Source organism: Ammospiza caudacuta, chromosome 1, assembly GCF_027887145.1.
Source record: "Ammospiza caudacuta isolate bAmmCau1 chromosome 1, bAmmCau1.pri, whole genome shotgun sequence".
Classification (NCBI taxonomy): Eukaryota; Metazoa; Chordata; class Aves; order Passeriformes; family Passerellidae; genus Ammospiza; species Ammospiza caudacuta.
The window spans coordinates 43464147-43479739 of NC_080593.1; the positions used below are offsets into that span (position 1 = coordinate 43464147).

Consider the following 15593-nt stretch of genomic DNA (forward strand, 5'->3'; position numbering starts at 1 on the left):
CACCTCTCACACCTGTCAAGGTCCCTCTAGATGATGTCCCTTCCCTCCAAGCTGTCAATCTCACCACACAGCTTGGTGTCACCAACAAACCTGTGGAGACCATGCCCACGTGTGATACACAAGTTTGTTCCTTGGGTATTTCTGGGGTCCTGCTGCCCTTTGCACAGGACAGCACTTTCAGCAAAACCCATTCCATGGTGAAGAGAAGAAAATGAACATGTAAATAATAGCCTTGAGTCTCTTATTGATCTTTATTTTACTGAATAGTCTCCCTTTCCCTGTTCTGTCAAGTCTTTTCCTTCAGGCCACTTTTCTGTTAATGCCTTAGTGATGTCTGCAGTAGTGACAGACGTGCATTCTTCAGTGATTTTATTATATCCAGATCTGCCCAATGTATTGGCTTGATATAAAATGATCTCAATGGCCTCAGGGCTCTATGAGAGATTTCAGATTCATGGGAAAAGAGGCTTGTGTATCCACACCATCTCTTGCACAGTGCTAAGCTCTGCAGGCAGCTCTCCCAACTTTCTGAATCTAAAGAGAGAGACAGCTTGCTCTGAGTGTGGCAGATTGAGGACTTTGGCTGGATCTTTTCGAGCTGCAACAATTATGGGAATTGTCACAGTGGCAATGGAAGAAGAGGGTCCTTTGTGCAAACATAACAAGTCTCTTTGGGAGAGCATCTGTGCTCAGGAGCACTTCTGTACCCCAAACAGTGTGCAGTGCTTTCTGTGACATTGCCATGGGTCAGCCTGTGCAGTTGTGGAGGAGCAGGGCATGGCTGCAGTGAACCTTTTTATGGTCTTGTTTTCTAGAAATCGAAGTGGTAACAGCAGGACTGTCCACATTAAGTCTTAAATGTGCAGCTTTGCATTTTCTGTGCTGTTTTAGGATGATGGGAGTGCTGGACATTTGACCCCTACAGTCTTGGCATGAGCCACAGCCCACCAGGGAAAAGAAACGCCAAGGTCCTGGGAATCTCTGGCTGTGTGTACTCACTGGAATCCCTTAACAGACAGCAGTGAGAGCAAACACTTGGCTTTGGCTAATTTGGTTTTTGGTTTGTTTTTATTTTTTTCCCCTCCTTAACATGACTTTTTTCTGCTGTGAGCAGTGAAGATGTTGCAAACAACCCATATGCGTTTTTGCAACACCTCCTCTGTTCCTTGATTATTTTAGGTTGTTGGTGTCACTTTGTATGTTTATACTATTTTCAAATGTTTATGTCACTCTCTTCCCATAGTTTGTTTTTTTCCCCCCCTGGTTGCTTTATAGCATTTGGAAGAGTTTGACTGGTTTTCTTTTGCCTCCTTTTTTACCTTAGTTACCTTAGCAATGTTAATTTTTATCATCTTATTTTACCTCCCTCTTATTTTTATCCTATAAAGAGATATGAGATTCTTTTTCACCTTCAGTCTCACAAAGGATGCTCCTTTCTTCACCACATCTAAACTTTCCATTTTTTTTTACTACCTTTTGAGGATTTTTCTAACAAAAAAATTGGGTTAAATTAATAGTGGTAGTTTAAAGGTGGAAACATATTCCTCATTTGTTCAAAATAAATTGTTATCCACCCCTGTGATTAGGGAGACACTAATCTGAAGTGCTCTGCTAGATATGGGCCACGCATGTACATATTTCTTGCACAAAGTTCCTTTTTACTGACAACAAAAGGATGTGTCTTCAGTATGTCTTTTTCTACTGCATGCAGTAGGCACAATAGTTGCCCGCTTAGCTGCCACACAATAGAAATCTGGATTTCATTTGAATTTTCAAGCTTGTTGAAAGTGCCTTTAGTATTTTTCTCTTCTAATTTTTTCTTCTCTCCATGGGCATGTCAGCCTCCAGCAGAGCTTGAAAAAGAGGGAAGAAGAAAAGAAGGGGGGGCGGAAAAAAATAAATTAAAAAAGCCAGCAAGGTGTCCTCAGCGTTTCCCGGCACCTGGAACCACTCATCCCGCTTTCACGCAGCGCCCTTGCGGGGGGACCCAGGAATTAGCAGGCCAGGAAAACGAGGCGTGAGGGAGCGTTAAAATAAAAATAAAGAAAAATAAAAAAAGAAGAAGAGGGAAAAAAAAAGGAAACCCCGCAATTCGGCGCTGCTTTCCTGGCTGCGCTGCGAAGGCACAAAGAGACGGGGGCGCTGTGGGGAGGGAGGGGTTCCCCCGGAGGCGGGGCCGGGCCGGGCCGGGCCGGGAGCGGCGGCAGCAGCAGCGGGAGCGGGAGGCGCCGGCGGCGGCTGAGGCTGAGGGAGCGGGAGCCGCCATGGAGCCGGGGGGCCGGCGGGGCCGCCCCGCCGAGGAACCAGCGCGGCCCGAGGACGAGGAGGTGGATCCCCGCATCCAGGTGAGGGCCTGCCTGCCTGCCGAGGGGCGGCTGCGCTTCCTTAAGTTCGTTTTAGTATGTGCGTTATGGCTGTATGAAGCAATGTAATGTAATGTATGTAATAATGGTTGCCTTTTATTTCATTGCTTTTGCTGCGTATGTGCATACATACATATATATATGTATATATGTACATACATACGCTCACGCATACATCCATACATACACACATATGTGTGTCTATATATATATATATATATATTTTTTTTTTCCCCCCGGGTGTCTCGGCGCCCGCCGGGAGCAGGGCAGCGCCCCCGGGCGCCCCAGCCCTTTGTTACCCCGGGCATCGCTCCCGCCCGGCTCTCCTGGGCGTCCCTCCTTCTCCTCCTCCTGCTGCCGAAATCCCCCCATCCCCATTTTAGTCTTGACCATGACAGCGTGACCTTGCTTGTGGAGCGGGGCTTAGAAATTCATAAATGCGGGAAAATGGGGTTTTAAATTTTGTCTCATTTTTTTTATCGTTATTTTCTTGTTTCTTGTAAAAAGGAGCTTTAGTGGAATATGGTGCTTCCTCTCAGTGAATGCCTTCTGCGATGGTTTTTATTCTTGCATGGTTTCTAAACAAAGCTTTTCTCCCCAAAATCGTGTCTCGACCAATAGCACGGTGCAAACTTGCAGCACACTGTGGTCCCTGAAATGAAATGTATTTTTAGGTCTCTGCAGATTTATGGCTTTTGCCTCCAGCATTGCTGGTACTGCTTGTCATGAATGAATATAACACGTGTGTACATTGCTGAGAGGATCCTTGGCGTAGGTCCCTGCTCGCTGTAATTGTCATTCTTTTCTCCATCGTGAGCATTTTGTTTTCCAGGGCTGTGCAGAGCCATTGCAAAATTCCCAAAATATGGTTACACAGAGCGAGGCCCTCAGCCAAAAGCTAGCCTGGTACTGCCCTGATTTTAAGAGGCTGAGCTTGGTTGGTGTCTATTGATCTAATTTTGGCCATAGGTTCTTTAGCTTGCTACACATTTCCACGTATATGATTTGTGAATTGTTGGCAAAACAATTGTTTTTGTTCAGTTTTCTGTTTGGTTTGAAAAACAGGCTGCTGTGTCTGCTTCCGTGAGAGCCATGAGGTTTTGAGCCTTACAGTAAGAGACAATTAGGTAGTTTTTGGATGAGTGTTTGTTTCAGACAACATGGATAACCAAGTAGGTGTTTTCCAAGTCCTAGGAGTAGGAAATGAAATCTGACTGCTGGGGATAAGAGAGCTAAACTGTTGTAATGAATTCCTTTCTGGTTGTAACCAGAGTCATTCTTGTAGTCCAGTGGGAAGCTGCTCAAGTGACAATCAATTTACAACGTTTGGTGTGTACAGCAAAACATTTCCAGGCGTGTTCTGTTACACTGGTTGACGATTAAATAACGTTTAAATTGGAGAACACTCCTGTTAAAAATCTAGTAATCATGTTGCCCAGATAAAGAAAGCTATCAGATCTCTTCCTAAGGGTTGCTTTTTGAGGTAAGAAAGTCAGTAAGAATGAGCTTTATTTTTACAGTAACTTCATTCATGCCAACACCATTTCTAGTATGTATTTATTCAAGGGATTTAACACCTTTTTTTCTGCTGTTAGGGGATCAAAGTGTTGGCAGGAAGGCAAATTATATAAACATAATTGTATATGTCCCGTGGACGGGTTGGGTTAAGAAATGATTTGCTAAAATCCAAAATAAAATGATCCTCATGTGGCAAGATGTGTTTCTTACCAGTTCTGTCCTTTCACTGTGTGTCTCCTGTGACAGTACAAACTTTGCTGATCTTCTGGGGTGGGTGTGTCTGTCTCTCAAGTACCTCTCTGATATTGACTATATTGATTAATGAGACAGAGCTTACTGTACCTTCTGTTTATTTGTAATAGTGAAGTAGCCAGAATAGGAAATGTGTTGCCTTAACATAAAACTACAGAGCTTCTCTTATTATTTTTTCTTTTAAGTAGTAAAGTAGAAGACCAGTGGCAAAGTTAAGCTGGGCATCTCGAGGTTTCCTCTTTTCACTAAATTCAGCCCTTGTGAGCTGTCAGTGGGGATGCTGAATGAGCCTTCTCAGACATGTTTTTTCCCCTGATTTCTTACTATGCATCTGACTTTCTTTCCTTCTAGGGGGAGCTAGAAAAACTGAATCAATCTACGGATGATATCAATCGCAGAGAGACGGAGCTGGAGGTACAGAATTTACCCTTGCATTTTCCTTTTGTGCATGTTGGATTGTGTGAATGAAAGGACAGTGGTTTTGAGTGGGTTGCCTCCTTAATTTGTGCATCCTGAATGGTAATTTTGCAGCAAGAGTCTGGTGATGATGTTTTTAAAGGTATGAATTGACCTAACAGGGAAAGGTAGAGGTATTCTGACAGTGGAAAAACCCTGGGTGGAGAACCTCACACACAACCACTGCCAGAACTTATTTTTAGGTTTTGACACTAAGCTTAGACAAGTTTTATTTTCACAAGTCACTGTTTTGTGTTTGTTGATTATAGACAGGGAAAGTTATTTGGTTAAGAGGTTTCTGTCTGCCAGGATTTTCTCTTTGGTGGCTGTTTGGGGTTTTTTTAGATTGTTATCTTTGCCTTTTTTGTCATCACTTCCTGAGCAAGGAAGGTGATGAAGGAAACTTGGAATAAAAGACTTCCTGCTTATACAGAGAGGTTTTCAGGGATATTGAAAAATCTAAAGCAAATTCTAGAGAAATTGTTTCTAAATCCCCAAATTTGAGCTTCATCTACTTGCTAGTTATTCTGGAAGGCTCAGCATTATTGATCTCATAGTGAAGCAAAACAAACTATCCTCTGTGTGTGTCTGAATTTTCTTTTGTTTGCAAAACAAAGAAGATAAACACAATGGAAGTATAAGATAAATATGCTGCTAAAGAAAAACTGGCATAAAATATGACTTTACATTCTAAATAATTTTGATATCATTACAAAATCTTGAATATTGTATTAAGTAAAACATTCTGAGATTGCAGTGAGGAGCATGCTATAAAAGTACATCTGTAGATTTCTGTCTGTACCTTCAAAATATCGAAGTATGGTTTGTTTGTTTCTTTTTAATTTTTTTTCCCTCTTGTGTGTCTTGTCATGAGATGGATACCTCAAGCATGGGGTGGCTCTTGATATAATTTTAAAATACTGGAATATCCACTGAAAGCACTGAACAGAAAATGGGGTTATGATCTTTGGACAAGCCTTGTCTTGTAGTTTTTTTCTTATCCCCACTTGTTTGCATATTCTGTCATTGTGGCATGTAGATTATGAATTCATTGGTTAATAAACTTAGTTAAATGGGGAACTATTTGCTATGCATAATGAAACAGTATTTTTGCTGTGAGACCAGTTCAGTGGCACTAGCATGATTTAAATTTTATGAGTGAACTTTAAAAATCAGTATTCTAGTCTGCACTAGAAGCAATTAAATGAACTTCAGGAATCTTTATATAGATATATTGAAAAAAATTATCATATGTATCTTTTCAATCTCCTTATTTCATGCTGAGGTACTGAAATTGAAAGATGGTGTTATGGATAGTTGCCTGGATTTCATTAATTTTGTCATAACCTTGCACTGAGGACATATTATGAAGCAGATGGAATAGTAATAATAATGCAAAGGCATCCTCATGAAATAAATCCCAGTGACTTTAAGATGGGATTTTGCTGCTTGATTAAAATTATTCATGTGATCAAGTGTTTGTGGAGCCTACAGATTTGTAGCTACTGTGTGTGTGGCACATGCTGAGCTGTAGAGGCTGAAAGGCTCCTGGAAATATAACTGTAAATAAAGGAGCAGAATTTCCACATTAGCTTGGTCTTACATTGTTGCTTGCTCAGCCTGGTAAATACCAGGTGTTAGATAGGTAGAAAATAATATAATCATTCTCTGCATTTGCCATTAAGTGTTTGCTGCAGATCTATCTGTACTACTTACTGTAAGCAGTTTTTGATGGAATTAAGGTGAAATACCACCAAGAGGATGCTTTCTTGAATGTTTCCTCTTTGCTTTTCATCCAAAAATCTTATTATTGGATGGGTGCCAGTTTGTGGTATCATGCAACTGCATAATTTTTAATCTGAAAAGATTTTCATTACATTTTATCTGCTTAAATATGCAGTTTGGATGATGTAAGCAATGCTTAATTTATATACAGGTTGATAAATGCATTTTAAATGGACTTAAAACCTTTCTAGGGGAAAGGAATAAAAAATCCCACGACACCCAACACTTGTGGTTAGCAGAAAATCTCTGCATTCATACTCTGCGCAAGAAAAATTTGCCAAGCAGCCTTATAGGAAAGTTTGGAAGGAGGAGTTTGGAACTGGGATCATTCTGCTTCAAAGGCTTCCAAAATCCATGAATGCTGCTGAAAATGTGGGCTTCTGGGAGAGCCATGCTGAGTTTCCCTTTGAAGATTTTCACTTTTGGCTCTTATTAGCTGCTTTGGGTCCCTCTTGCTGCCCCTTCCTAGTTTGTGGTGTTCCTGCTATATTTCATTGGAAGAGAGATGTGTGTGGGTGTTTTTTAACCAGGCAATGGAGTTAGATTTATCCTGTTTTGCTAGTATAATTTTCTTTATCTTTCCAATATCTTTAATGGGAACATAGATGTATCATTACATTATTTAGAGCGCAAGTTGCTGACGGCCAGCTTCCTGTAATGTTACTTTGTGGTCCTTAGATTCCCACTGTTGATTTTTTTTCCCAGAATAATCTGGAAAAGCAATGGGAGTGTTTGAGTAGAAGGTATATTTCTTTGAAGGAAGTTCAGAAAAAGACACCCATGTTTTTGTGACTTGATGTTCTCTCTGATAAGCAGGAAGGGTAACCTTGTGGCATCTGAATTCTGCGAGACTTTTCTGGACTTCCTGCATGTAGCTTTGTGTGACTTGCTCTAAGTGAGAATTCTGGCTGTCTCCAGTTCCCATTAACTGGAAAAAAAAGCTGTTAAATCCTTCTAAACCCATGCTTCTGTTCTTGCTGTGCCTCAGGTCTGCATCTGCAGAGTGGAAGTAATAATGCTGTGTTGCCCAGTGGAAAATGTTATGGGCTGAATTCAGTCGAGGCTTCTAGGATTTTGAGGCTGCTCTGACCTGGAGTAGCCACAGGAATGTCCTTGTTTGAGCAATGTAGAAAATACTGGTGTCTGCTGCTTACAGAGGTGATAAAATGGGGAATTCTGTTTTGAGTTGACCAGCCTGCCACTTCTTCAAGTTCTCTGCTCTGAAACTGCCATATGACCTGTTTTTAAGTTGAACAGCCTGGGTTTTTTAATCTTTTAAAATAACTTCTGCACCCATACCACTTGTGAGAGCACTGGATATACATGCATGGCATGGCTTGAGCAGATACATTGAAGTTGGATGCATATATTCCTTTACTTGGAAGAATTACTAATTTTTTGCTCTTTTGACCTACCCTATTAAACCCTGAAGAAACATCCTGACCTGCTGACACTCGCTGCATGTTCAGGAGCTGCAGAGCTGCTGAAGGGCACCGAGTGGCTCGTGGTTATATGTTGCGTTAATGTATTGCCTGTTAATGAATCTTTGATTAGACTTGATTTAAAATCCATAATGCTGCTCATCCTAAGCGCAGCACTGAGCATTACTGACACAGCAGAAGGGTGATAATGGTTCTCTGAGGGATTTAACACTTGGCTTCGCTAATGTCCCTGTTTATGTTTCAAGTGTCCGTGAAGGGCTGGGGGAAACGCCTTGCAGGCGAGATACAAGTGTGCTTTGGCCAAATGCAAGAGGTTTTTCCTGTTTATTGGAAGTGCATCTCCATCTGAGCTCGCATCAGGAGCTGTGAATGTCCTTAGCAAATGTGCAGGGTTTGTCTGTCCAGCCAGCTCACAGAGGGCTTGGACTGGGCTGAAAGTACAACTCAGCTGTAACAAATTAACCCGGGGACCCTCTGGCAGCCGTGTGGGGAGGGGAAATGCAGCACATACCATGAAAGTTACCACTGGAATCCCAGCGATCCCAAATGTGGTTTTTGTTAGAGAGAGTTTTTTGTGTTGCTGGAGCTACGAGCTTGCCAGTGTTTGTTCAGATACTGCACAGGAAGACTGGAGCTGAACAGTGCTGCTTTCAGCCATGCTCCTTATCAGAGGGCCTGGCTGGCATCCTTCTTGTGTGCTTGCCTAGATCCCCTAGTCCTGATCTGCAACACTTTGTGTTACTTTTAGTCCTGGGTTTATCATAAAGGTCACCCTGGGTTGTTGTTGGATATAAGGGAAGGGGTTTATTAGTTGTGGTGCTCTTTCACTGGTGAGCCTTGTCAGCATTTGAGCCCCTCTCAGAAGGGGAAGAACTTTTTGTCATGGTTTGACCCCAGCTAGCTGCTAAGCATGACATAGCCCCTTGCTCCCTCTTTGTCAGTGTGGGAGAAGCAGAAAAGTAGAAGTGAGAAAACCCATGGGTTGAGATAAAGGCAGTTAAGTAAAGCAAAAGCTGCACACACAAGCAAAACAAAACAAGGAATTAATTCTCTGCTTCCCACTGGCAGGCAGATATTCACCAGTTATTTAGAATTGCTTCTTACTTCTTCACTAAAATACTTGGCTTTAGGAAAAAAACTTGAGCTGTTGACCCTGTCACCTATAAAACATGTAAGTAGATTTTAAGGAAAAATTCTCCATCTTTCAGGTTTTAGAAAAATGACCTCTCAGTGTCTGGAATCTCATTCTGAGCGTGCCTGCTTGGCTTGAGGAAACATCTATCAGTGGAAACATCCGCCACCTTATCAGTATCCCTGTGCAGCATTTTCCAGTGTCCACAAAAGAATGCAGAGATAAGGGCAGAGCAGCTCACTGGCTGCTGTTCCTGCTGGCTTTGGGAGGAGCATGTACATGTGTGATGGATTTGTCCAGCACTATCAGGACAAATCTTTCCACATTTCTTTGTGATCTACTTGCTTCCATAGGAAATGGCTCCTGTGTGTGAATTCCTTGTTGTTTTGCCTTCTGCTTTCATCCAAGGATGGGCAAGGGAAGGCTTCTTCCTCTGCTGTGGCTCTGGAAAAATTTTGTCAACCAAGTGAGTCAAAGGGCTTTACTTGGTTCATGTTCTTGACGTACAGATGGGTTTCCAGTCTGAGAGAGGAAGGGTTAGGTGGAGAAATCTTGCTTTGGAAGGAGCACTCACCCTCCCATGCCTGCTTTCTTCTCTCTTCTTCTGAGAATTAAAAACATTTGTAGTAAAAAGTGTTGGTAGTCTCAGTTTGTAACTGTCTGCAAGCAGGAGATTAGAGCAGCTTTCAGGTACTGATTTTTTAATTATTCTTAGATGGCAAAATAGTAGCTGCCTAAAAAAAACAAATGGAAGGCTTTTCTTATCCCTTAAAAATGGAGATACTACTACTTTTCCCCTTCCTTGCACTTTGTTTTTAAGATTAGGTTGCCAGTCTGGCTTACTTGAGCTGCTCAGGTACCAAAGAGACATTTAAAGTGTCCTTAACTAGTTTGATGCTTGAAGGTAAATTTCTGAGCATACCTTGTGCATCTGTTTTGGTGTGGATGTGTGATGCTGATGCTGGTTTAGCTTGGAGATGAGCTTTTGCAGCTGCTGGGTCTTTGTAGCAGAGGAGATGGTATGGATCCTGTCAGCCTCCTGGAAATAGATGAAGGCTGTCTCTCAGCCAGCAGTTCCATTTCCAAGCACCTCCCGTGCTTGCCGGAGGTTCTGCTCACCAGACTGGCAGAACGGTCACGAGACAACCTTTGTAAATGAAATTTAGATGTACTTGGTACTAGGATGATTCAGACATGGTTGATATGTAAAGCTCATTTTAAAAATAGAATTGTTTGTAAATACATGTTTCATTTGATGGGCAGAAATAGTTATTTACTTGTCATCTGGCATCTAACACCAGCTCATCACCATCACTCATGAGTGAGGAAAACAGGCCTGCATTTTTTCCTCTGACAGGTGCATTATGGGTTGAAAATTGTATTTTAGCTTTTCAGTTTTTTCCCCACATTTGAGAATGGATCTTCAAAATGCTGCGGTAAGGATGACCTGTCCTTAAGTGTGGTCCCTCTTTCTGGTGCAGTATCAAAAAGCTGCCCAGCAGCAAAACAAAGTCTGCTTTTAATAATGAACTATTGCAGCAAAACCATATATGGGGTAGAGGTCTGGCATGCTCCTTAAGACAACACTAGTGAAATCTCTTTTGAAAGAAAAGTGCAAAGGATTTCCAGAAGGAAAGCTGATGAGCATGGAGCTCTTGCAGCCGTAGAACAAGATGTTGAAATGTAAACTGCAGCTGTCCACGTGCTACACTAAATGCTCTGCCTGCTGGAGTGTGTGTATGACAAACACCTAGCTAGTGAGAGTCTCCTTGTTAAGGCTGTAATTTAAATAAGAAGCTTCTCCTGCTACTTTTTTTTTTTTTTTTTTTTTTTTTTTTTACCTTGCAACACACATTGAGGATAAATGCCTTAATCGGCTTTTGTCCAGCTTGTAAAAGGTTTATCATCATCTCATTTGAGCAAATAGGAGGGGGAAAAAACATTGAAAGCTGACTGGCTAACATTTTCAATGTCACCTTTCTATTTCTGAAATCAGAAGCAAGGTGTTCTTAAAAATGATCAGAGACGATTAGGAGTGAGTAGAGGGGAAAAACACACTTTAAAAATGTCAGGCTGTTTGAGATGTTTTATGTCAGTTGCACTGCTTCTGTTAGAGTCTGTGTATGTGTTCAGTGCAGTGATGAGAAAAACAAAATGTGTTTTTAAAAAAGAAAAAAAACAAAACATAAAAACTGGCCCAGAAATGGTGAGTGTGACTCACATGTTACCTAAGGCTGCTGTTATCAATGGATAGCATTTCTGCTGGAATGAGTTATCTTTCAAGAAGCTGAAATACAGAAATAGGAAATTGAGGACTGTGCTAGAAAATTTCTATGGCATATGCTGCACTGTCTTGGTTTTGCTCACGACAGCAAGTTGCAGGAATTGACATATTTTCCTTTCTCTGTTATCTGTGTGTGCATGATAAAGGTCTAAATGAAGCAAGAGTTTGGCAGTTAAATAGTAACACTTGCATGGAGGGGCAAGTCACACCAGAGGATTTGATAAGGAGCTTGAAAAGGTTGTGGTTGTCTTTCTGACATGGATGTAGGACTTACCCTGTGCTGGGCACCACAAATGAGCTGCACTGATGTGCTGTTCTGAGCCTCTGAGTTTTTGATGTGTCCTCACAGAAAACACTGTTAAGAGGATTTATAGCTTTGAACCACTGAAGGGGATGGCTGGAAACCTTTGGTGGGGGTCTCATCCCAGCAGAGAACTGAGCATCTGCTTGTTCTGTCATGCAGAAGGTGTTGGAGCCTGCAGGCTTGTGTTCCTGGCAGGCAGGAGCCTGAGAATAAATGTCACTAAAATAAGTTGTGATGGATGATACAAAGTTCTGGGGTGCTTTGGTTTTCATTATTGTTCTTCGCTGCAAGAATGAGGGTGGTCAGACCTAAATTAAGCCTTAAAAGAAGAGCCAGTCATCTTTGGAGGAAAATGATAAACTGGGGTTTCACACCAGTGTGTTTTTCTGCTGAAGCTCCCCATTCTGTGTGACTAACGACTTTGTGGAGTGGAGTTTGCTCGTGGGCAAATGTCTGCTTCACCATTTGTAAGACCTGTGCTTCAGGCACCAGCTAGAGGAGCACTTGGAGTTCAGTAATTTGTATATGCTTCAGAGTTCAAGGGAGATGAATGGGTACAGAAGTTGCCGTTAATTTGACTGCTTTGTTCTTAGTGTCCTTTGTTTTCTTTTGTTTTGTGTTTTTAAACTCCAAGTGGGGACTAGTCATCTTTTTCCTATGGGATAAGACTGTGTATAATTATTAGATGAGTAAATTTGGGGTAGGTCTCCAAGCACAGATTTGTAGTGGTGGTTTCTTTGTTCCAAGTGATCTTACAAACATGGGAACTGAACTTCTGGATGAATCACTGCATTGGGATTTTTTTACTTAAACTATTTTGCCTAACTAATATCCTTAAATGCAGCTTTCACAAAGAGAGTTAAATCTTCTGGCTCATTCATTTAGAAATGAGCTTTTAATTCTGTTCCTACACCTGCAAAGAATTTTTTGCTTTGTTAAATATACTTCAGTACTTATTATTTTTCTTGCAATATAGTCATCATGCTTGGAGTCTTTTTTCAGTTACTTATGAAACTCATTTTGAGCAGTGAACCATGTATGGTCCAGTAACTTAATTGGAAATATTCAAATTCTTCTCACTGAGAAAATCATTGACTCGATAAATATTGTTTAAATGATACATTTCAGGTTTTCACTGAGAAATGAGATTATTGACTGGATTTGAGTTAATGAAATAATAAGTTAATGTCCATTTAATTCTCCATTTTTGACCTTGTTACCCATTTGAATAATTCCTTAGAATAAATTGGAGTACCTTAAGAATCCAAAGCTATTTGGCCTGGTCTAAGATAATGCTGATGCTGGTTCAGGTTTTACATAACACTGAAAAGGAAGCAAAGAAGCTTTTACAGAAGTATATTGCTTTTTCTGCAAAAACTGATGTATTGTTGCATTTTTTTTTTCCACTTCTGAGAGCATAGTGGCAGCTTGCAATGTATTTTAAATCTTCCAGTGAATAAGCAGTTTTGCATTCTAGAAATCATCAACAATAATGACAAAACCCTCCTGAATTAGGGCACTTCTTGAAGCCAGCTGCTTCCTGATTATCAACATGTCACTCCAGCAGTCTGCATAAATGTTGCACTCTAATTAGAGTTACAAGCCTTGTTGAGAGCTCACATGGCCCTTCCTCTTCATCTCCTTAAATCCTGGGCCAGGTCCCAGCCTGAATTTGCATCAATCTGCAATAATTTCATATATTTAGAGTCTGTGGTGGATTCTGAGATTGAAATCAGAATCACTTTGCTTACATGCGTGGAAATTTCAGCGGAGCAGAGAAAATATTTTAATTGCTTTAGCTAATCATGTAAGGAGTGCAACTCATCCTGTTTGGAAGTAGCTGGGTTTTTTAAATATAGAAAATATTAACAGTGAAGTGGAATGTAGGTGCCCTTCTCCATTGATAGAAACCACAGCTGAAAAGATGGGTTTTCTGTGCCAATTCCAGCTGATTTGCCAGCCTGCTGTGGGGGTTTGGCCTGCCTGCTAGCAGCATTCTAGCTTTATGTATGTGAGATGTCTTTGCCATTGAAGTCCCTCTCAGAACTTGTTTCACTGCTGTTTGCCTCCTCACAGAGTGAGTAATTTACAAACAATTCCTCTCTGAGAAACCCTGCCAGAGGTAACATCTAGAACAGGCTGTTGTAGGCTTTGTATAAAAGCTGTCACTGAAAAACAAAGATTTGGTGTCCAGGATGCCAGCTTTAGGATTTGGCTCTGGGTTCCAGGGTTCCTCTGCTGAAAAATTCTGTCTTAATCCAAATGCCAGCGACTGTTCTGAATGTGTCAACTCCTGTGTGAATCTAAAGAGGAACCTGAAGGTAGGAACAAACAGGTAGAAATAACTTTTAAAGCTCTAATCTGCCTTTGTCCTTTCTTCCCTTCCTGCACCGTTTTGAAGGATGCGCGCCAGAAGTTCCGCTCTGTGCTGGTGGAGGCCACAGTAAAACTGGATGAGCTGGTCAAGAAGATTGGAAAAGCTGTAGAAGACTCTAAACCTTACTGGGAAGCTCGGAGGGTGGCCAGGCAGGTAAGAGCTTTCTGCCTTGTCAGCTTGTGGGCACACACTGGTGGTGTTGCTTCCCTGCTATTAATAACATCCTCAGCACATGCACTTGGCTGGCACTGGGCTGTGCCTTCAGTTGCATGGGAATCAGTGGCAAAATGGATTTCTTCACAGCCACAGCTGCACGTGCTCTTCAAACCCACTACAGCTACAGCAGACACAATTGCAAAAGACTAGCTCTCTTCTCTCATAATAAATGGCCTTTCAGAGCTCTGTCCTATCAGTAGTTGTACTTATTTGAAAATACAGTGTAGACATTGTGTATGTGGTTTTTCCTCTTAAATCAAAATGCTCAGCAGCTCAATGGCTGCAGCTGGAAGCTGCAGGGAAAAAGGCTGGAGTGGGGCAGGGTCTGGTGCTGATTGGGTTGTGCTGAAGTAGGAAAGTGCTAAATGTGTCTCTAAAGTGTTTTGGTTTGGGCACAAACTGAGCTTGGCTTTCTCTGTCATCAGGGCCTTACTTCCCATGCCCCAACTACTGCTTGATTACTGATAGGCCTGTGGAGCTCAGGGAAGGATGAGGTGTGGAGGGAAGAGTGTGACCTGCTGGATGAAGAGAAAGCCAGAAAGCTTGTGACATGTCAGGCAGCATCTCATTTTAGGGAGGAAGCTGCAGAGAGTTGAGTGTGTGGTGGCTTAGGCAGTGCTTCTGCTGGGTGTTTGTGGTGGTGGGGCTTGCTGGTGGGTGAGGCTTTTTGGTTTTTTCCCCAAGGGAAGCATTTTCCTGGTTGCTATTTCTGTTTTCTCTTGAGGCAGGAAGAGTCAAGAAGAACTGCCTGGAGCAGCTACTTCTGTGCTTGGCTGGAAGGATGTGTGGGGTGGCATCTGTGGCTGGGTAGCTGGGATGTGACTGTGTTCAAGGGGAGAGTGAGAGATGGGGTGGCATCTGTGAAATATGGGAAAACTGCAGGAGAGTGAGAGATGGGGTGGCATCTGTGAAATATGGGAAAACTGCAGAAGGATTTTGTTCACAGAAGTAGGTAGAGGGATGAGAAAAGTAGAGTAGGGGTGTGCCAGGAGGCAGAGTAAACTCTCAGGATAGGAGAAGTGGAGGGAAGAGAATGTGTCCTCAGAACAGCGACAGGAAAGGGAGGAATGAACAAGCTTCATTTCCTTGAAAGTTGGTGAAGGAGGAACTGGGTTGATGGGGTGTGGCATGCAAGGTAATATGTGACTGTGTTGATGTTTTAAATTGCATAGCATTGTTCTGGAGGCATTGTCTCAGGTGATGGGGATGAGGTGTAGGGAGTATTAGGCTTAATCCTGCAGACTAGAAGCAGCGTGGCAAAGAGGTAAACTGCCCTGCTTGCTGTGCTTTGAAGTATCTGCCTCTCATCTGTAAGTGCTCTGAAACCCTGCTCTTGAGGGCTATGGTGTGTCTAGGGATAAAGCAGTGGTGAGCTACAGAGTTAGTAATTGTGTAAACTACTATGTGCAATTAGGAAAAACAATCCCTGCCACCCTGCCCTGAGCATGATCTTATACTTCTGTT

General features: G+C 42.0%; 1 protein-coding gene across 1 annotated transcript in view; it reads left to right on the forward strand.

Annotated features, from left to right (window-relative positions):
• Positions 1–2200: 2200 nt before the first annotated feature.
• SH3BP5 (SH3 domain binding protein 5) overlaps positions 2201–15593 on the forward strand; it is a 50765-nt gene continuing 37372 nt past the window's right edge. The window contains exons 1-3 of the mRNA XM_058806907.1: positions 2201–2345; positions 4485–4547; positions 13938–14066. Coding sequence (XP_058662890.1) covers positions 2265–2345; positions 4485–4547; positions 13938–14066 — 273 coding nt within the window. The 5' untranslated portion in view covers positions 2201–2264. The remainder of the gene's footprint in view (positions 2346–4484; positions 4548–13937; positions 14067–15593) is intronic.